At 45.3% G+C, this 23,580-nt stretch overlaps 1 protein-coding gene across 1 annotated transcript in view; it reads left to right on the top strand.

Annotated features, from left to right (window-relative positions):
* Positions 1 to 23,580, top strand: part of LOC126235223 (pyruvate kinase PKM-like) — a 137,097-nt gene that overhangs the window by 5,569 nt on the left and 107,948 nt on the right. Inside the window, exons 2-3 of the mRNA XM_049943954.1 lie at positions 3,896 to 4,144; positions 17,707 to 17,868. Of these exons, the coding sequence (XP_049799911.1) occupies positions 3,896 to 4,144; positions 17,707 to 17,868 (411 nt within the window). The remainder of the gene's footprint in view (positions 1 to 3,895; positions 4,145 to 17,706; positions 17,869 to 23,580) is intronic.

Raw genomic sequence — 23,580 nt, 5'->3', positions numbered from 1 at the left:
GATTGCACAGACCTGTCCCATCTCCTGTGTGCCGGCCAGTCGCGCACAGCTGTGACTCCTGCAGTATTGAAACTTATGGCCACTGTCATTCGAGATGATCGACAGATCACAATCAAGCACATCGCTACTGAAATGGATGTCTCTGTTGGTAGTGCTGACGCACTCGTCCACGAGTGGTGGTACTGAAAAGTATTTGCCGGCTGGGTTCCTCGCCTAACAGAAGATCATAAAGAGCAACGAATGACCGTCTGTGCCGAATTCCTTGCACGTTACAAGGCTGATAGTGACCATTTTATCGAACGTCGTCACAGGATATGAAACATGGGTTCACCACTTCGAGTTGGGAACAAAACGGCATTTCATGGGGTGGTGCCACATCACCTCTCCTCCGAAGAAAAAGTTCAAACCAGCACTCTCGGCCGGTAAGTCATGACAATGGTCTTCTGTGACTCTGAAGGGGTTATTCTGTTTGATGTCCTCCGTCATGATGCAACTGTCAACTTTGAAAGGTATTGAGCTATCCTCAGGAAATTGAAGAAACGACTTCAGCACGTTCGTCGCCACAAAAATGAAAACGAACTTCTTCATCACCATGAGAACGCAAGCCCTTACACAAGTGTGCCTACCCGAGAGGAGGTCACAAAGCTTCATTGGACTGTTCTTCCTTATCCACCCTACAGCCCGGCTTCCATTTTGTGGCCCAATGGGGGATGCACCCTGTGGGAAACAGTACGTGGATGATGGAGAGGTTATTGATGCGGCAAGACGATGGCTCCGACGTCGACCAGTATAGTGACTCAGCAAGATGGGGTAAGGTCATAGCACTGAACAGAGATTATGTTGAAAAATAGGAGTTGTAGCCAAAAAAGTGGGAATAATATGGTGCATTGGAGTCCTGAATAAAAACAACCTGCATTCAGAAGAAAGTGTTGTATTATACAGGATATTCATTTTATCTGAACACATTGAAATACATCTAAAACTACATATCGGATCAAAAAAAGTTATAATTCCAATTTTTTTTGCCCTGATGGGGACTCCTAACGATACCACACTCCACCTGCCACTCCACCCCATGCATGGGTGGCAGAGGGGAAACTTAGAAATCTGCGATGAGAACCCAGTTTTAATTGTAGATTACGATTGCACGACAATTGCGCTGTAATCGGAGGAATAGAAATGTATACGCAAGCATAATTTACAACACGCTACTCAATGGGCCTTTAATGCTCAGTGCCACGAGGGACCCCACCTGCATGATGTGAGGGTAGGAATGGCCAGTATTTCATAAGTTCTAATTGGAAACTCCATTTGCAAAGTTGTATTCTTCCGACATATCGAACAGGGAACTACTCGACGCGCTACTGAGGTCGCGCGGCCAACTACGACGTATCACACAGGCTGTACACTGCGACCGGAGCTCACGTATTGTGCAGGCGTGGAACAGATAGCGGCTCTAAACATTACAATACTTGCGAATGTTTATTGCTTGCGCACCTACCTATCATTTGGAGAACAGACTTACAAATGAATGATGAATGTTGCAATGAAAGAAGAGAAAATTGAAATGATCCTGATTCGGGAGAACGTAGGAGAAATGTTGAGTCTGCTGTTTGCCTTATATGCCGAGCCTTTTCCAGAGAACGCTCGCTCTCGTTCGTTCTTTTACAAAGTTGCGAACGCCTGTATGTCTGATCGCAGCCTACAGGCCGTCAAAAGGAAATGAAGCAAACACATTACAGGAGAATCTAATGAAATAGCTGTACTAGCGGCAGTGCGCCACAACCCACGGATTAGCGCCTGGCAAATGCACCGCGACTACGGTATGTCCGTAGGTAGTACTGTCACAATACAGCATGGCCATAAGTATCAACCGTACCACGTGGCACTGCATCAAGAACTTCATGGCATTCATTTCCCTAACAGGGTAGAGTTTTGTGAATGGGCACGTGAACAAATGCAAACGACCCCCAAGTTCTTTGCCGAGTCTACATGCACAAATCACGGTAGCATTACTGGAATGTAGACAATACGGACTGGTTACGGCAGGTTGAACATCAACGTTCTTGGTGGGTTAACGTATGGTATGGCATCAGGGGGTCATTGGTCCATATTTTAACGACGGTACGTTGAATGGATGCAAATATCGAACGTTTTTGGAACAGGAGCCGGCCGAGGTGGCCGAGCGGTTCTAGGCGCTACAGTTAGAACCGCGCGACCGCTACGGTCGCAGGTTCGAATCCTGCCTCGGGCATGGGTGTGTGTGATGTCCTTAGGTTAGTCAGGTTTAAGTAATTCTAATTTCTAGGGGACTGATGACCTCAGAAGTTAAGTCCCATAGTGCTGAGAGCCATTTGAACCATTTGGAACAGGAACTACCGGTGCTACTGCAGGATTTCGCCCTGTATGTTCGACAACGTATGTGGTTTCAGCATGACGGTTGCCCAACGCATTAGGCAATTGAAGCGCGGGAAGTATTAGACTGTGTTTACAATGGTCGATGCAATGGCTAGGTCGCCTGATGTGATGTCGCCGGATTTCTTCCTGTAGGGATATTTAAAAGATAACGTGTATCAGGAACTGTGAAAAGGCCGTGAATACATGGTAGACCGCATCAGAAACGCCTGTGCTGACATTGCCGGTGTGGTGTCACCGCCAGACACCACACTTGCTAGGTGGTAGCCTTTAAATCGGCCGCGGTCCGTTAGTATACGTCGGACCCGCGTGTCGCCACTATCAGTGATTGCAGATCGAGCGCCGCCACACGTCAGGTCTAGCTTAGAGACACTCCCTAGCACTCGCCCTAGATGTACAGCCGACTTTGCTAGCGATGGTTCACTGTCTACATACGCTCTCATTTGCCGAGACGACAGTTTAGCATAGCCTTCAGCTACATCATTTGTTACGACCTAGCAAGGCGCCATATTCAGTTACTATTCTGAACAGATAAGATGGTGAATAATGTACTGTCAAGAGCGACGCTCATCATTAATGGATTAAAGTATCAAACTAATTACGTCCGCTTTCTGAATTCTAAGTCCTTGTCATGTTCCAGACCTCACGTCAGTAGAGTCCTTCCCCCCACACGCCAGCCTGCGTGAGCTAAAATGCGTGCATTTCGGCCCCCACTAGTAACACGGTGTTGGCTCTTCTGCCAACACAACAGCCGGAAATATGCGCGTGTCCTGTGTACGATCATTTGAAAAGCGGATCACTAAGTTTATTGAAGTTACTATGTTTGAACGCTTACTGTAATTGGAAAAGTAGAGTGGCTTCCACCTCGAGCCACGGCCATAGCGGCGCGTGGAGTAGTCCCTTGTTCGATATGTCGGAGGAATACAGTGTTGAGAATGGGGTTTCCAATTCGAAGTTTTGATATACTGGCCTGTCCTGCCCTCGTACATGGAGATGGGACCCCAGATGCCGCTGGGTGTTCAAGGGCCACTGAGTAGCACATTGTAAATTCGATTATGTATCCATTTCTATTCCTCCGATTATAACGCCATCTGTGGTGAAACGAAGAAAATGCTTCAGACAATACGTATGTAGACTTATCCGGTAGAATCGCAATCTGCAATAAAAAAAGGGGGTTCCAGTTGAAGATTTCAAAGTTCGCCCCCCCCCCCCCCCCAGCCACCACGGACGGGGTGGGATGGGGGGTCGAGTGTGGTATCGTTGGATGTCCCCATCCCAGAAGAACAAATTGGATTTATAACTTTTGTTGATCCGATGTGTAGGTTTCGAGATAGTTCAACGTCGTCAATTAAAGTGAACACCCTATGTACTGAACGCCCCTCGTAATGACAGCAAATATCCGACTGGGGAGTTATACAGGCCTCGCTGCCAGAGCACGCGACCGAGTCGTGGGTTGACGTTGGTGGTGGGTGCGAGACAGCTGACGGTGTCGTCGCGGCCGGCGCCGCTGCGGCTGTCGGTGCTGGCGGCGGCGGTGTCTGCGCCGGGGCTGTGCGGCGTGCCGGCCGGCACCGACGTGGCCGTCGTGCCCTCCATGCCGCCGGCGCGCCTCGCCAGGGCGCTGCGGGCCGCGCGAGACTCTGCCGCGCAGCGCGCCTGCCCCCTCGCGCTCGCCCTCGACCTCGCCGGGCCGGAGTTCCGCACCGGCTCCGTCTACCACGGACCAGAGGTCTGCTGCACCTTATATATATATATATATATATATATATATATATATATATATATATATATATATATATATATACACCGAAGCGCCAAAGAAACTCTCACAGGCGTGCGCATTCAAATACGGAGACGTGTAAATAGGCAGAATACGGTGCTGCGGTCGGCAACGCCTATACAGGGTGTTACAAAAAGGTACGGCCAAACTTTCAGGGAACATTCCTCACACACAAATAAAGAAAAGATGTTATGTGGACATGCGTCCAGAAACGCTTAATTTCCATGTTAGAGCTCATTTTAGTTTCGTCAGTATGTACTGTACTTTCTCGATTCACCGCCAGTTGGCCCAATTGAAGGAAGGTAATGTTGACTTCGGTGCTTGTGTTGAAATGCGACTCACTGCTCTACAGTATTAGCATCGAGCACATCAGTACGTAGTATCAACAGATTAGTGTTCATCACGAACGCGGTTTTGCAGTCAGTGCAATGTTTACAAATGCGGAGTTGGCAGATGCCCATTTGATGTATGGATTAGCGCGGGGCAATAGCCGTGGCGCGGTACGTTTGTATCGAGACAGATTTCCAGAACGAAGGTGTCCCGACAGGAAGACGTTCGAAGCAATTGATTGGCGTCTTAGGGAGCACGGAACATTCCAGCCTATGACTCGCGACTGGGGAAGACCTAGAACGACGAGGACACCTGCAATGGACGAGGCAATTCTTCGTGCAATTGACGATAACCCTAATGTCAGCGTCAGAGAAGTTGCTACTGTACAAGGTAACGTTGACCACGTCACTGTATGGAGAGTGCTACGGGAGAACCAGTTGTTTCCGTACCATGTACAGCGTGTGCAGGCACTATCAGCAGCTGATTGGCCTCCACGGGTACATTTCTGCGAATGGTTCATCCAACAATGTGTCAATCCTCAGTTCAGTGCAAATGTTCTCTTTACGGATGAGGCTTCATTCCAACGTGATCAAATTGTAAATTTTCACAATCAACATGTGTGGGCTGACGATAATCCGCACACAATTGTGCAGTCACGTCATCAACACAGATTTTCTGTGAACGTTTGGGCACGCATTGTTGGTGATGTCTTGATTGGGCCCCTTGTTCTTCCACCTACGCTCGATGGAGCACGTTATCGTGATTTCATACGGGATACTCTACCTGTGCTGCTAGAACATGTGCCTTTACAAGTACGACACAACATGTGGTTCATGCACGATGGAGCTCCTGCACATTTCAGTCGAAGTGTTCGTACGCTTCTCAACAACAGATTCGGTGACCGATGAATTGGTAGAGGTGGACCAATTCCATGGCCTCCACGCTCTCCTGACCTCAACCCTCTTGACTTTCATTTATGGGGGCATTTGAAAGCTCTTGTCTACGCAACCCCGGTACCAAATGTAGAGACAATTCGTGCTCGTATTGTGGACGGCTGTGATACAATACGCCATTCTCCAGGGCTGCATCAGCGCATCAGGGATTCCATGCGACGGAGGGTGGATGCATGTATCCTCGCTAACGGAGGACATTTTGAACATTTCCTGTAACAAAGTGTTTGAAGTCACGCTGGTGCGTTCTGTTGCTGTGTGTTTCCATTCCATGATTAATGTGATTTGAAGAGAAGTAATAAAATGAGCTCTAACATGGAAATTAAGCGTTTCCGGACACATGTCCACGTAACATATTTTCTTTCTTTGTGCGTGAGGAATGTTTCCTGAAAGTTTGGCCGTACCTTTTTGTAACACCTTGTGTAACTGTAGACACGGCGACACCAGTATACACTTCAGTTTCGTTGTTTTGTGTGTCCCTGAGTCGTGTCTGAAGTGAAACCTTTGGCAGTTGCACGTCGCGCGAGTTGTGATGGAGTTAAAGCTAGTTGTGTGGAATCGCTGCATAAGAAAAAAAAAAAAAGAAACGTGTTTCGATTCGAGGTTGGAAGAAGAAAACTCGGCTGCTCAGCATCCTTGCTTAAATAGTTTATAACCGAAGATCCAAGAAATTCTTTTAATTATCTTAGAATGTCACCAGAACTGTTCAGGTTTCTTCTAAATAGAGTTAGTTATGCGATAAGGAATAAAGTACTATAATGCATGAAGCACTGTCACCAGAACTGAAATTACATATATTGCGTGCATTACAATAGAGAACACTCGGTATGCTATAAGATACGGTTTTAGTTGGTGACGCTTTTTTAATCAACACCAATAATTATTAACATTAACAGTAATAATTATTAACATTAGCAACAATAATTATTCGAAGCCGGCCGCATTAAGAGAAGAATGGTTTGCAAACAACTCTCTTGAAGATAGATCTGTACAGTGCCGCATTAAGAGAAGAATGGTTTGCAAACAACTCTCTTGAAGATAGATCTGTACAGTGGCAATATTTAAAAATTATAACATATGTGAATGGAGAGCACTGCAGCAACGTTTTAAATAGATGAATATTAAATAAAGAATGAAGCTTCCTTAATTTGTATAGCCTTCCCTCCTGTCAACAATATTGCTTAATAAAGAGTTTGCCAACTCGAACGATGTAGACGAGAGCATTGCCACAGCTAGAATTACACTTGCTTGTATTTTTCTTAATTTAGTTGTATATGTGCTCCTAACTCAATAAACTTTGCCCTGCAGCTCAGATACTGTAAACCATCTATGTTATGATCGCACATGACGGTCTCAGTGGCAGCAATATGTTGCTTATTTTTGTAATCAGCATCACTGAAATCCCAGCAACATCTATGCAAAGCATAGATATCCAACAAAGCGAACATTATTCTTCGTTCCTGACTTCATATTTCAGTTTGTCTACACTCTACGAACACACATAACCTCAAAACTCATGCAACTCGTGTCGCCAAAGTTGGAACACGCCGAAAGTGTTTAGTTTCACCAACGAATTGCGCAAACGCGCGGCGCGCATGTGCAGCGGCCGGTGGCGCAGTTGCCTGCAACCTAGTGTCGTCGTGTAAACTAGACTTAAGACAACAAGTGTCTGGCGCAGCTGTTGGGTGGGTTACGTTGCTACAATGGCAGCTTATCAAGATTTAAGTGAGATTGAACGTGGTGTTACAGACGGCGCACCAGCAATAGGACACACAATCTCCAAGGTAGCGATGAGGTGGGGATTTTCCCATATGACTATTTGACAAGTGTACTGTGAATATCAGGAATCCGGTAAAACATCAAATCTCAGACATCACTGTGGCCGGAAAAAGATCCTACAAAAAGCGGACCAACGACGACTGAATAGAATCATTCAACATGACAGATGTGCAACCCTTCCGCAGACTGCTGCAGATTTCAATACTGGGCCATCAACAGGTGTCAGCGTGCGAACCATTCAACGAAACATCATCGATATGGGCTTTCTGAGGCGAAGGCCCATTGTGTACCCTTGATGACTGCACGACAGCCGGCCTTTGGGACCGAGCGGTTCTAGGCGCTTCATTCCGGAACCGCGCGCCTGCTACGTCGCAGGTTCGAATCTTGCCTCGGGCATGGATGTGTGTGACGTCCTTAGGTTAGTTAGGTTTAAGTACTTTCTAAGTCTAGGGGACTGATGACCCCAGATGTTAAGTCCCATAGTGCTCAGAGCCATTTCAACCAGTTTTGAGCTTCACGCCAAAAAGCTTTACGCCTCGCCTGGGCCCGTCAACACTGGCACTGGACAGTTGACGACTGGAAACACGTTTCCTGGTCGGACGAGTCTTGTTTCGAATTGTATCGACCAGAGGGGGATGTACGGGTATGGAGGTAACCTCATGAATCCATGGACCCTGCATGTCAGCAGGGTGCTGTTAAAGCTGGTGGAGGTTCTGTAATGGTGTGGGGCGTGTGCACTTCGAGTGATATGGAACCTCCTGATACGTCTAGATACGACTCTGACAGGTGACACGTACGTAGGCATCCCGTCTGATCACCTGCATCCTTTCATGTCGATTGAGCATTGCGACAGACTTGGGCAATTCCGGCAGGAAAGTGGGAGCAGGAACACTCTTCTGAATTTAAACACTTCCGCTGGCCAACAATCTCCCCAGACATGAACATTATGAAGAATATCTGGGATGTCTTGCAACGTGCTGTTCAGAAGTGATATCCACCCCCTTGAACTCTTACGGATTGATGGACTGCCCTGCAAGATTCGTGGTGCCAGTTCCCTCCAGCACTGCTTCAGACACTGGTCGAGTCCAAGCCACGTCGTGTTGCGTCTCTTCTGCGTCCTTGTGAGATCCTAGACGATATTAGGCAGGTATACAAGTTTCTTTGGCTCTTCAGTATTTATATATAGGCAGAGTGGCCAAAAAAAACTTGGAAAGCTTGCATGGGTGACAAATAAGTGTTAAGAAAATAAGTTCGATACGTTGCCCCATTTCCGAGTTAATTAGCATTCAGTTTAACTAATCAGGCCGTTGCGCGCGCAAATTCAAGCGGCCGCCAGATACGGTGTCGCAAAACATGTTCTTCATTTGATTTCCTAAAACCGAAAAAGAGAGCGATACAAAAATTAGACATGGGACGGTAGTAAGGACTGAACGTGAGCCACGCTTTGAGAACAACTGATACTAACTGTATCTGGCCGGCCGCTCGAATTTGCGCATCAGTGGCGTGATTGGCTATCTTCAGTGCTAATTAGCTCGGAAATGGAGTAACCTATCAAATTATTTTCATAAGAATTATTTCTCATCCCAGCCTATACTGCAACACTCTTATAAGAATTTCAGACTTACTCTAAAAACCCTATACCTATATGTGCTTGTGTTATGTGTGATGGAGTTACCCCTAGCGATGGGTTTTATGCAACCCGCAACGCCTTAAAAAACACGTGGGAGATTTTCGTATTCTCTCGCTCGTTATGTGTAAATTATTACTACTACACAAAAAAACAAACAGGACCTTCTTGTAGGAAATTTAATGCAGGTAAATTTTGTACTGAGATACAGTCTCGTTGGAGAAGTTATTCAAGAGAAACGGATTTGATAGTCACTTTTGTACGTTTTTTCTTGAATAATTCGAAAACTTATGGGCTCTAGAGAAAACATATTTCAGTACAAAATTTAACTACACTAAATTTTCCTATAAAAATGTCATTCTCATGTTTTCTGTTGGAATAATGTTTGGGATGTAGCAAACAAGAGAATATGAAAATCTTGCACACGTGCTATTTGAGGACACTGCGACCCTACTCTTCGGTAGTGGTAGCTGGATCACCCTTTATATATATACAAAGAACTTGGTAGTATCAAGTTCTTTTAAATTTGACTCGATTTTGTAAGCAATGAAACAACATCCAACATCACATACCCTCTCAATCCGTGAATATATATATATATATATATATATATATATATATATATATATATATATATATATATATATATATATATATATATATATAATGTGTGTGTGTCTACTGTAATTAGCATTCGGTGGTGTACATATACGTATCGCTCTGATAGAATCACGGATCAACCGAAAAAGAAGTTAGTGTGCTATTGTGATGGCTTCATGAGCGATCTTGAATAATATAAACTATGTATGAAGGGTTGATCTGTAAAAGCCTGCCCTCCAGATATGTGACCGCTCGTTTTTTACATGCGAAACATTCCTTCATAAAAGAGCAAAGTGAAAATTTCTCGGGGATGCCAATATATTTTGTTTCTTTAAGTTTGTACTTGTTGTACACTAACGTAAATCGGTGTCTCTTTATCTGTGGGATAGTTCTGTTTAAAATACACTCTAAGACAAAAAAAAAAAGGACGCACCTCGATGGAATTATTGGAATGGGATGGAAATCAGCAGATGTGATGTACATCTACAGACAAACAAATTATTAGAATTTAAGCCGGCCGAGGTGGCCGAGCGGTTCTAGGTGCTACAGTCTGGAGCCGCGTGACCGCTACGGTCGCAGGTTCGAATCCTGCCTCCGGCGTGGATGTGTGTGATGTCCTTAGGTTAGTTAGGTTTACGTAGTTCTAAGTTCGAGGGGACTGATGACCTCAGATGTTAAGTCCCATAGTGCTCAGAGCCAGCTGAACCATTTTTTGATTAGAATATAACAGAGATTGGATGATTTATTCAGGAGAAAAACTTTTACAAATTAAGTAAGTTAGTTCGAAGCGGGACCAATACTGAAGACAATTCTACGTCAGTCAATGAGGTTCCAGGTCGAAGAAGTGTCTGGAGGCGCCCCGGACGCGATTGGTTACCAACTCGACTGTCGCCCGCGATACCGCCCGATAACCAGAAGTAATGGTCTGCGACGCCATTTCTTTTCGTAGTCACCAGCGACACCCTTACAGCGGAGTGGTATGTTGACAATAGTCTACGGCACGTTTTGTTGTCCGTCATGGCATGCCATCCTTGGGCTTACATTTCACCATGGTAATGCCAACACGCACACGGCGAGAGTTCCTCCTGCCCGTCTTCGTGCTCACCAAACCCTACCTTTGTCAGCAATGTCACCGTATCTCTGCCCAGTTGAGAACGTTTGGAGCATTATGGGCAGGACCTTCCAGCCATCTCGGGATTTTGCCGATCTAAAGCGCCAGTTGGACAGAATCTGGCACGATATTTCCCTGAAGGACGTCCAACAGTTCTGTCAATCAATGCCAGTGAGAATACCTGCTTGCATAAGGGCCAGAGGCGGACCAACATGACTTGCTCAGTTTGCAAAGCTTTTTCTCTTGAATAAGTCATCCAATTTTTCTGATATTGTAATCATATGTTTGTCTGTACGTGTACATCACATCTACCGATTTCCGTCCCATTCGGATAATTCCTTCGTGGTGCGTGGTTTTTTTTATCTTAGAGTGTAATTTATAAGGTAGTGTAATGAATTAACTGGAACACAATTCCATTATAAAAGTATGGCCAAAGGAAGTTTATCCAAAGTTGGTATAACTTCATAAAGAGCCTCATCCTTCGTTTTCATCACAACTCCAGGTTGGAAATCAACAATATAAGGAAAGCGACTGTGAGGATGACGCGTTGAGTTGGAGACAGGCGTAACGAAAAGATTGTTACGATTTAATTTTCGGCCAAAGACTTATTCAAATAACAAAACACAAAGGAACGCACACACACATTCATTCACACAAACGAGCACCTCTCACGCACACGTGAATGCCATCTCCGGCAGATCGGAGCAGAATGATGACTGTGTGTGTGTGTTTTTTTTGTGTGTGTGTTTTGTTTTCTGAAGAAAGCCTCGGTCGAAAGCTAAATCGTAACAATCTTTTCGTTGTGCCAGTCTGCAACCCAATGTTTTATCTTTACGATCAGTAGCAATCTATCCTTTTCCTTATATTGTTAAAAAAAGTTATTATCCAGTCTTTTACTTCACGAATGCGCCCTACCCTGCAAGTGTGTTTGTTTCCGGTACACGGAAAGTGTACTTAAGGGGAGAGGTAGGCATGCGCGTAAATGCTCTTCCTTGCTACCACATATAAGGCTGATGTGGTCTTATCTTTCTTCAGGTAACTCTCGACGACACGACATGGCCAATGATGGTAATTGCCGAGGCTGCTCACATGGTACCTGGAAACGCAGCTCCATGGCGGTCCACCTAGCGGCCACTAAGAAGTGCCATGTCGCCGAAGTTCTCACACAAGTCTCTATATGTCCATCTTTTCAGAGACTGTTGCGCGACTCGGATGGTCGCTTTCAGACATCCAATTTCTATTTGGCTACCAGTTTCGGCGATTTACTACGCCATCTTCAGGCCCCCGACCGGCGTGCAGGAATATTCCACCTCGGTTCTTGTCAAAATAGGGCCCAGCATTCAAACACTGGTATCTGCAGATGCCTGCTTGCTAGTTAGAGTCTCCCCCCACTCCATGGTTTCGCGCAGAGGTCCGTCGTGCCCATCTTGCTTTTATTTTGCTTCCAAAGACCGCTACTCCAGCTTCGATCATTCGCATGCAGTTTGAGGAGAGCACCTTCATTTACACTGATGGCTATAAGGATGACAGTGGTATGGGATGCGTCTTTATTGTCGGTGAAGAAGTTTCAGATATCGCCTTTTAGACCAACGCTTGGGTTTTACGGCAGAGTTATTTGTCCCTTATCAGGCTACCCCTCCATCTGGTAACACGAAATCTCTAAATCTGTTGTAAGCTCTTGATTCCCCCACTGCTGTCCAGACAACTGGTCAGCAGCTTTTAGTTTGTTCAAATATATTTGCATCTTGTGAGACTACAGGAAATAAACACTGGAGTGCAAAACTTCAGGACGAAAGTAACTTATGCATGGCGTTTCGCCCCCAAATAACACACTTCAATGGAAGTTTGATCATATATAGAAAGAATTAATACAGTATAGTATACTACAGTACACTGAGGTGACAAAAGTCTTGGAATGCCTCATAATATCGCGTCAGACCTCCTTTTGCCCGGCACAGTGCAGCAACTCGACGTAGCATGGACTCAACAAGTCGCTGGAAGTTCTCTGCAGCAATATTGAGCCATGCTGCCTCTATAGCCGTCCATAATTGCGAAAGTGTTGCTGATGAAGCCTCTCGGTTATGTGCCATAAATGATAGGTGGGATTCATGTCGGGCGATTTGGGGGGCCAAATCATTCGATCGAATCGTCCAGAATGTTCTTCAAAGTAGTCGCGAACAGTTGTGGCCCGGTGCCATGACATCGTTGTTTGGGAGCATGAAGTCTATGAATGGGTGCAAATGGTCTCCAAGCAGCAGAACATAACCATTTCCAGTGAATGATCGGCTCAGTTGGACCAGAGGACCCAGCCCATTCCATGGAAACAAAGCCCACACCATTATGGAGCGACCACCAGCTTGGACAACTCTTACCAACTGAAATTGAGACTCACCTGACCAGACCACGGTTTTCCAGTAGTCTAGGGTGCAACCGATATGGTGACGAGCCCAGGAGAGATGCTGCAGGCGATGTCGTGCTGTTCGTAAAGGAACTCGTGTCAGTTGTCTGCTGCCATAGCCTATTAACGCTACATTTCGTCGCTTTCCCCAAACGGATAAGTTCGTCGTACGTGCCACATTGATTTGTGCGGTTATTTCACGCAGTGTTTTTTGTCTGTTAGCACTGACAACTCTACGCAAACGTCGCAGACTCTCGGTCGTCAAGTGAAGACCGTCGACCACTGCGTTGTCCGTAGTGAGAGGTTATGCCTGAATTTTGGTTTTCTCGGCACAGTCTTGAAAATGTGGATCTCGAAATACTGAATTTCCTAACGATTTCCGAAACGGGATGTCCTATGCGTCTGGCTCCAGCTACCATTCCGCGATCAAAGTCCGTGGATTCCCATCGTGCGGGAATCATCACATTGGAAACCTTTACACATAGATCAGCTGAGAACAAATGACAGCTCCGACAATGCACTCCCCTTTTATACCTTGTGTACGTCACCTATATATGTGCATGTCGCCATTTCATGACTTTTGTCCCTCAATATGTAGTACGGAAGGTAACTGAAAGATATACGCAATGACACGAGCAGAAATGACACTTTTATTCCAAGACAATAATTACAATGCAGTCACCCGATTTTGATGGCCTAGTGTAGCATTTCTTTTCATGCATGGTCCAAGCTTCATTGAGATATGTTACTTGCCAGTGACACATCATGCGAAAGTTACTTTCGTCCTTAAGATTTGTACACCTCTGCATATTAGTGATGAGGTAATGGCACAGGGCAGAGTGATTTTCGTTATTTGTCCTAAAAACTATGGTTGCTATCACAGCGTTTGGCCCTTGTGAGCCGCGCGGTTTGAGGCGTCACGTCACGGACTGCGCGGCCCCTCCCGCAAAAAATGTTCAAATGTGTATGAATTCCTAAGGGGCCAAAATGCTAAGGTCATCGGTCCATAGACTTACATACTACTTAAACTAACTTATGCTAAGAACAACACACCCGCCGGAGGTTCGAGTCCTCCCTCGGGCATGGTTGTGTGTGTTGTTGTTAGCATAAGTTAGTTCAAGTAGTAAGTAAGTCTAGGGACCGATGACCTAAGCAGTTTGGTCCCTTAGGAATTCACACACATTTGAACATTATTTGGTCCTTGTGTGCAGATGTTGGCAGGAACAGTGTTTACCCTTTCCTTGAGTAGCTTTGCTGGATACAGACAATGTGCATATCTGTCTCTTCTGCGATTTTCTTTAATTTCTGTATGATGGTCGCATATCTCATACCATTTATCAGAGAAAGAGACCTTCAGACCGGATAATCAAGGACTATGATGAATCTTAGGTCTTGTCCTGAGTACGTGGCTAGCGGCTTTTCTTGCGACGACCCGTAGTTTTCGTGAAAGTCAATGTTAAAGTTTCATACTCACATCCTACAGCTAGAGCGCGAATTATCTTTCGACTAAGTGTGCGTAAATCAGTGGCTAAGGTTTGAGGCTGTCAAGCTCGCGGTGCCAGTTCAAATCGTGCCGGCGTATTTTTCTTTACAATATTGATTCGTGGGGAGGACAGAGTAATCAGATACCTTACGCTGAAATCTTTATAGCTGAAAGAAAAAGAAACTTGCAACTGCACCGAAAAAATTATCCCATCCAAATTTACTCCACTTTGTCATCACTACGACGTTTTCTTTCATAGATCGGTTAAAATTTTCGCAAAGAAATTCATAATGCTGCCTACTGAAGACTAAAATAGAAATCGATTTTAGGGAAGATTCCATGACAACGCATTCTTTAATTCCAAATCAGTTCAGTGCATCTGCTTCCACAAGAATGATCAAATACACGTGGTTCGCATAAAAGTTCGTCGAAGAAAGAAACATCTTTCTGAATCCAAACGAACTGTGTTTTCCAGTATCGCTTCTGAAAAATCCATGTGACTTGAAGGAAGTCGCATTCATTACATGTGCGTGGTGTTCTACAGACTTGTGTTTTGGTTGCTCCTACGACAATTACCATCCGGAATTTTGTTCTAGCAGATAAAGAGGTACTAGTGATAGCGAGTAAGACGACTCTGTATTCTATTCTGTAACAAAGCGAATGCACTTTTGAAGAAAATTCGCTGTAATGATTGATTTATAAATGAAAAATGCGAAATTGACTGCTTTTGAAAAATTTTGCATTACACATTGTAATTAATGATGTTGGGACGACGAAACTGAAAAAAATTACACGAGTAGGTTTTAATCCTGTGTCTCTAGTATCGCAACCGTGAACCTTAACCGCAGCGCTACGCTCGCTTGTTCGAAATACATTGAAGAGCCAAAGAAACTGGTATAGGCATGCGTATTCAAATACAAAAAAATGATTCAAATGGTTCTGAGCACTATGGGACTTAACATCTTTCAAATACAGAGATATGTAAACAGGCACAATACGGCGTTGCAGTCGGCAACGCTTATAAAAGACAACAAGTGTCTGGCGCAGTTGATAGATCGGTTACTGCTACTAAAATGGCAGGTTATCAAGATTTAAGTGAGTTTGAAGATTGTGTTAATAGTCAGCGCACGAGGGATTGGACTCAGCATCTCTGAGGTAGCGACGAAGTGGGGATTTTCCCTACGACCATTTCACTAGTGTACCGAGAAATCAGGAATCCGGTAAAACATCAAATCTCGGACATCGTTGTGATCGGAAAAAGATCCTGCAAGAACGGGAACAACGACGACTGAAGAGAATCATTCAGCGTGACAGTAGTGCATCCCTTCCGCAAATTGCTGCAGGCTTCAGTACTGGGGTCATCAACAAGTGTCAGCGTGCAAAACATTCAACGAAACATCATCGATATGAGCTTTCGTAGCCGAAGGCCCACTCCTGTACCATTGATGACCGCACGACACAAAGCTTTACGTGTCGCCTTGGCCCGTCAGCACTGACGTTGGGCTGTTGATGACTGGAAACATGTTGCCTTCTCGGACGAGTCTCGCTTCAAATTGTATCGAGCGGATGGACGTATGCGGGTATGGAGACAACCTCGTGAATCCTTGGACCGTGCTTGTCGGCAGGGGACTGTTCAGGCTGGTGGAGGCTCTGTAACGGTGTGGGGCATGTGCAGTTGGAGCGATATGGGACCCATGATAGTCTAGATACGATTCTGACAGGTGACACGTAAGAATCCTGTCTGATCACCTGCATCCTTTTATATCCAGTGTGCATTCCGACGGACTTGGGCAATTCCAGCAGGACGATGCGGCACCCCACACGTCCATAATCGCTACAGAGTGGCTCCAGGAACACACTTCTGAGTTTAATTACTTCCGCTGGCCAACAAACTCCCCAGACATGAACATTATTGAGCATATCTGGGATGCATTGCAACCCCCTCGTACTCTTGCGTATTCATGGACAGCCCTGCAGGTTCAAATGGCTCTAAGCACTATGCGACTTAACTTCTGAGGTCATGAGTCGCCTAGAACTTAGAACTAATTAAACCTAACTAACCTAAGGACATCACACACATCCATACCCGAGGCAGGATTCGAACCTGCGACCTTAGCGGTCGCTCGGTTCCAGACTGTAGCGCCTAGAACCGCACGGCCACTCTGGCCGGCCAGCCCTGCAGGATTCATGGTGTCAATTCCCTCCAGCACTGCTTCAGACATTAGTCGCGTCTACGCCACGTCGTGTTGCGTCACATCTGCGTCCTCGTGGGGGCCCTACACAATATTAGGCAGGTGTACCAGTTTCTTTGGCTCTCCAGTGTATGACTAACGTTACAGGTATGGTAGGGACGCACAAAACATCAATGTCGATTTTCTCGGAAAGAAGGTTCCGTCGCATGAAAAGCAACTAGCTAGCTCCTCAGAACAGGTTCCCATACAAGATATCTAATACTCATCGAAATCCCTGATTAACAGGTGTGATGGTTTCCTTGTGGACTACTTCTAATTGATTCGTGGATATCTGTTGTGCATGTAGCGCTAAGGCACCAGTATTCTAAAATGAAAAATAATTCGGCCGTACATTTTAACAGATGAACAGTAGGGATGATTGGACTCACATGGATTTTTGCCAACAATCGTCCTTTCCGCGAATAATCAGTGACTGAAACGGGAGAGGAGGGAAGTGACAGTAGTACACCAGTACCCTCCACCACATACAATATGTATGAATGCAGAGTCTCGCGGCGATAACATTGAATAAAATGTTCTCGGGTTTCCAACCGCGTCAATTGCTTAAAACTACACGAGCTTTCGGCCAAGCTCTCCTTGGCCATTGTCAAGTGGTGAGTCATACCAATTGACAATGGCCAAGGAGTGCCTGGCTGAAAGCTCGTGCAGTTTTAAGCAATTGACGCGGCTGGAAACCCGAGAACATTTCATTCTACATACCATATAGTGGCTTAGGGAGTATACATGTTGATGCATATGTGGCTGTAGCTGAGGATGAGACTTTCTTGGTTGGAACTACCTTATTGGAATCCACACAGTGAAGAAATATGGATGACCCAAGTGCATTGGTCTGCAAGGGGACCACATCGAAAAATTAGAGGATTTTCGCCGAATGAAAGACAGTCCGTGGCAGGCTGTGTTGCCTTCGTGTGTGTGTGTGTGTGTGTGTGTGTGTCTGGCCGCTGGCGTGCGCGCAGTGCTGCAGTGCGCGGCTGCGGGCAGGTGCTGCTGGAGCCGGGCGCCGAGGTGCGGCTGGCGGAGGACCTGCGCTGCGACTGCGGCGACGGCACGGGCGACACGCGCCGGCCCGCGCTCGTGCGCCTCGTCTGCCGCGGCGACCGCATCCTCATCGACGACGGCAGCATCTCGCTCATCGTCATCGAGGTCAGTTCTCGCACCGCACGCCCTACTGCTCGTCTTTCGCGCTGCCGCCTTAGTAATCGCCGACACCACTAGACAAGGTCTTCGCCATTCTTGTACCGCGTTCCTTGAGCCCTTGTTTAACCACTAATTTTAAGCATCTGCATACATGAATCAAACCTGAAATGAAGCAGTCTGAAATACGAGAGAGTATGACACAGAAAAATCCTGTAAAGGTTACGACGTAGCGCAGGTGGTGAGTCCGTACACAAACCGAAATTTCGAAAAGCATTTGTCTCAGTACTCCACCAACGGTTGTCAATAAAAGTACGATCATGTGGGGTATAAAACAATATGACGCAGCTGGACCGAAAGTCATCGACAGGATTAAAAGTAACTTGTGGCGTGCTCCAGGGAAGTATTGCGTAGCTATAATTAAAGTTCAACGACTCACCGAGGTCAAGTGTGGATTGCAATTATCGATGGCAGTGAAACTACACTACTGGCCATTAAAACTGCTGCATCAAGAACAAATGCAGATGATAAACGGGTATTCATTGGACAAATATATTATACTAGAACTGACATGTGATTAAATTTTCACGCAATTTGGGTGCATAGAACCTGAGAAATCAGTACCCAGAAGAACCATCTCTGGCCGTAATAACGGCCTTGATACGTCTGGGCATTGAGTCAAACAGAGCTTGGATGGCGTGTACAGGTAGAGCTGCCCATGCAGCTTCAACACGATACCACAGTTCATCGAGAGTAGCGACTGGCGTATTGTGACGAGCCAGCTGCTCGGCCATCATTGACCAGACGTTTTCAGTTGGTGAGACATCTGGTGAGCCGGCCAGTGTGGCCGCGCGTTTCTAGGCGCTTCAGTCTGGAACGGTGTGACAGCTACGGTCGAAGGTTCGAATCCTGCCTCGGGCATGGATGTGTGTGATGTCCTTAGGTTAGGTAGGTTTAAGTAGTTCTAAGTTCTAGGGGACTGATGACCACAGATGTTAAGTCCCATAGTGCTCAGAGCCATTTGAACCAAGCCAAGAGATCTGGTGAATGTGCTGGCCAGGGCGGCAGTCGAACATTTTCAGTATACAGAAAGGCCCGTACAGGACCTGCAACATGCGGTCGTGCATTATCCTACTGAAATGTTGGGTTTCGCAGGGATCGAATAAAGGGTAGAGCCACGGGTCGTAACACATCTGAAATGTAACGTCCACTGTTCAAAGTGCCTTCAGTCTGAACAAGAGGTGATCGAGACGTATAACCAATGGAATCCCATATCATCTCGCCGGGTGATACGCCAGTATGGCGGTGACGAATCCACGCTTCCAATGTGCGTTCACCGCGATGTCGCCAAACACGGATGCGACCATCATGATGCTGTAAACAGAACCTGTATTCATCTGAAAAAATGACGTTTTGCCATTCGTGTACCCAGGTTCGTCGTTGACTACACCATCGCAGGCAGATGGTTGTTGTCTTGCAAACGTCCTCATCTGTTGACTCAGGGATCGAGACGTGTCTGCACGATCCGTTACAGCCATGCGGATAAGATGCCTGTCATCTCGACTGCTAGTGATACGAGGCCGCTGAGATCCAGCACGGCGTTCCGTATTAGCCTCCTGAACCCACCGATTCCATATTCTGCTAACAGTCATTGGATCTCGACCAACGCGAGCAGCAATGTCGCGATACGATAAACCGCAATCGTGATAGGCTACAATCCGACCTTTATCAAAGTCGGAAACGTGATGGTACGCATTTCTCCTCCTTACACGAGGCATCACAACAACGTTTCACCAGGCAACGCCGGTCAACTGCTGTTTGTGTATGAGAAATCGGTTGGAAACTTTCCTCATGTCAGCACGTTGTAGGTGTCGCCACCAGCGCCAACCTTGTGTGAACGCTCTGAAAAGCTAATCATTTGCATATCACAGCATCTTCTTCCTGTCGGTTAAATTTCGCGTCTGTAGCACGTCATCTTAGTGGTGTAGCAGTTTTAATGGCCAGTAGTGTAGGCAGATATGCTAAGGCGAAAAAAAAAATTCCAGTTTTGGCCACCAGGTGCATACCTGGCGCTGTGAATGGTGAATACCACGAAGTCGTATAGAAATATTTCCCTATGTAATGGAATAGGAGTGGCAGAAAGGCATAAAGTTGATTTTGTTGTTTACCACCGTTTGCACAATTTTTACAATATGAGTACCGGTGACTTCGACGAGATACTGTACAGCGCCAGATTTGTACCACGTGGCCAAAATTGGAACTATTTTTTTCCAGCGTAAATAGGTTCCGCATTATCGCATTAACATATCTACATTGTTTCGCTGTCTTACGATTAATATGGCCCACTTTGGATCTCGTTGGTAGCTGCGCTTTAATTATAATCACCCGGTATATATTCGTGTTGTAAACAGTCCGTCCATAAAGTTCCGACACTGTTTTTATTCCTGGCTTATAAGCGACGTGAGCTCAGTAACTACTGTGGCGGTTTGAACTAACAACCGTAAACAACAGATGTGCATTCGACCAGTCAGTTGAGAGCAACCATTGATACGGTGTCAATGTGGGATTGTAGTGTGTCAACATTACTGTGTCATAAATTCCAGTGGAGCAACATCTCTAAATCAAGTCTTCAAGTCATTCTTCAGAATATTTTTATGAAGAGAAAAGTGTGGCCAAAGTTCATCTCAAGCATCTTGATCCCGAACAAAAGCAAAGCAACGATACGCAGACGCCTGCTGAGACTGGAAAAAAAATCAGCACAGGTGATGAAACTTGATGTTATCAATCTGAACCTAACAAAAAACGACGAAGTGCAGGAATTCGCATGAAACATCAACGCTTTGATCACAAAACCGGCATTCAAGACAATTTGGCTTTCTCAAAGAAATACTTTTTTGACAGTTTCTCATTCTTGTATGAACTTTCTGTGCGTTGTACCCAGGTGAGTGGGGAGAGGGAGACTGTGCAAACACCTGAAGTATAAAACCACCAACTTAACATTGCCCCATTTTTTATTAATCCAGTCTACAAACTTTTTGGACTGACGGGATATGTTAATGAACTGACAAACAATATTAATAGTAGGTTAGACTCTTCGCAGATGATGCAGTTATCTATAATGAAGTAGTATCCGGAAACAGCTTCACAGATATTCAGTCCGATCTTAGAAAGCTTTCAAATTGATGCAAGAAACGTAATTTTTTTTAATGTTCAGAAATGTAAAAGTGTGCACATCGATAACATCAAATAACTTCGTACCCTATAACTGCAATAACAAGTCATAATTAGTTACAATCAAATCATACAAATACTTGAGTATAGCACTTTATAAGCATATGAAGTAAAATGATCACATAGACTTTACTGTAGATGAAGCAGATGGCAGGCTTAGGTTTATTGGCAGGATGCTGAAAAAATACGAGTCTACAAAAAAGTTGACTGCAGAACGGTTTTGCGTCCTATTCTAGATACTACTTCAAGTTTGTGTGACCTGTACCAGGTAGCAGTAATAAGAGAATACTGAACGTGAAAGAAGGGCAGCACGAATGGTCACGGGAGTGTTGGACTCACGGGAGAGCGTCGCTCAAGACTCTGTAAAAGCTGGATGTGCAGACGCTTGAATATATACGCCAGTTATTTTACGGAACCCTACTTACAAAATTTCAAGAACCAGTACTAATTGAAGGATCTAGAAATCTAGAAGCGTACCGGTACAGGGTGGTTATAGTTAAACTTTCGCTACTTAAGAGGGCACCATGAAAAACGAAAGATCGTAGGAAAATGACGCTTTGTGGAAACATTTTTAAGGACATGCGGAAGAGAAATAATCAATAAACCATTGAAAGAAATTCTTTTAGTTTCCTCCTGAGAGTGTAACATTTGTTAACTGCGTATCGTGTTTACGTTCCAGGCTACAAACGTCACGTGGCAGAAGTTAGTGAATAATGTGAAGTTGGTACGGATATGATTTCACAGTTGTTCGCAGCAATTTTCGAACTGTGGAGCATGAAATTTTCAACTCTCAGGACACAACCTATGCGCAGCTTGAAGATCGAACATTGCGTCCAGCATTCTCAGTCTTGCGAACAGTAACTTCTTGAGCAATTTGTGGCGCAATTAGCTCCCAGAAGCAATTCCCAAATCCCCAGTTACTACGAACTTGCGAACCCTGCTGTGGAAAGAAGACTTCACTGTATTCCTTTAATGCGATGACATTCGCGAAGAGCAGCAGGACTATTGCTGTTGTTATGATAAACCAGCTTTACGAGTAAAGCCCTGCCACTTCGTCCAGATCCATGTTGACTGTCTGCAATTGCAATGCACGCTGATGCTTGTGGGCCGTCCGGGGTGGCCGAGCGGTTCTAGGCGCTACAGTCTGGAACCGCGCGAGCGCTACGGTCGCAGGTTCGAATCCTGCCTCGGGCATGGATGTGTGTGATGTCCTTAGGTTAGTTACGTATAAGTAGTTCTAAGTCCTAGGGGACTGATGACCTCAGAAGTTAAGTCCCATAGTGCTCAGAGCCATTTGAACCATTTGATGCTTGTGCTTCAACCCTACGTCGCCACACCAGTACTGGCACCAAACGGCAAGTCAGGACTCTGACACTACATACTAACAACGTAAGTCTTGCAGCGCACAGTCTGGACATCATTCCTATGAAATTAAGTACCCATACGTTAAATAGTTTTCCGCCTACACTAACTCAAATAGCGAAAGTTTAATTATAACCACACTGTACTTCAACCCCTTGCTTACGGCTCCAGTAGGGACTGCGAAGACAAAATTAGAGCGCTCACGAAGGCATTTAAGCAGAAATTCTTCCCGCACTCAATATGTGGTTGGAACGGGAAGACAACCTAACAAGCCAGAAAATGCTAAGTACCCTCTGCCAAGCACTTTTACTGAGTATATACGCAGGTGTAGATTTCCTCCCAGCGGCGGAAATTTAACACTGATATTGCTTAGCACTTCCACAGCAAAGGGGCAGGAGCTTCTAGTTTATTAAATAATTCCAGAATGAATTTTAGTTCTGTAGTGGAGTCTGCATTCGATTTGGAACTTATTGGCATATTAAAACTGTGTGCCAGACGGGGACGCGAACCCCGAACCTTTGCCTAGTTACTGTTTATATTACATCATGCTTTGTTTTTATACTGTGTACGAGTTATATGTTTAAAGGAGATACCGCATCATGAATGTAGACGGTGCTGTTCAACAACGCATGCCAGATTCGCCGTGCGAATTTATGAATTGAATGACTTGTGTGACTTTTCTTTGTGATACTTTAAGCATATGTCTAACTAAGAGTGTTTCTCACATACCGGACATGGTTGTATGATTATAAATATCGAAGCCAACTGTAAAGAATATACCACTCTCCATGGTGGAAGTATCGGTCCGTCTCCAATAAAACAGCGACCTGATGTTCAGTAAATCATGAGTGGAAATCTTTGGTGCGGATTCCGGACACTACAGTTGTATTCCCAATGTATATTCGACCATACAACCGCCTGCTAAAGTTGATACTCTTTGCTATTGATCTAGTGACCGCCAACATTGTTTAGCAAAATAGTGACGAAGCTCCACGCTCGTAACCTGACTTGCTCAACATGGCAAATCAAGTTTTGTCAAGGGCGGCTGCACTTCATAGATGCTTTCTTCGGGTGCGCAATCAATCAATTACTCATCCACACTGATCGGCACTCCTGTCATATCGTCTC

The sequence above is a fragment of the Schistocerca nitens genome, chromosome 2 (assembly GCF_023898315.1).
Source record: "Schistocerca nitens isolate TAMUIC-IGC-003100 chromosome 2, iqSchNite1.1, whole genome shotgun sequence".
In the NCBI taxonomy this organism is placed as follows: Eukaryota; Metazoa; Arthropoda; class Insecta; order Orthoptera; family Acrididae; genus Schistocerca; species Schistocerca nitens.
Note: the sequence above shows the minus strand (reverse complement) of the source record. Positions and strands in the feature narration are given on the sequence as shown.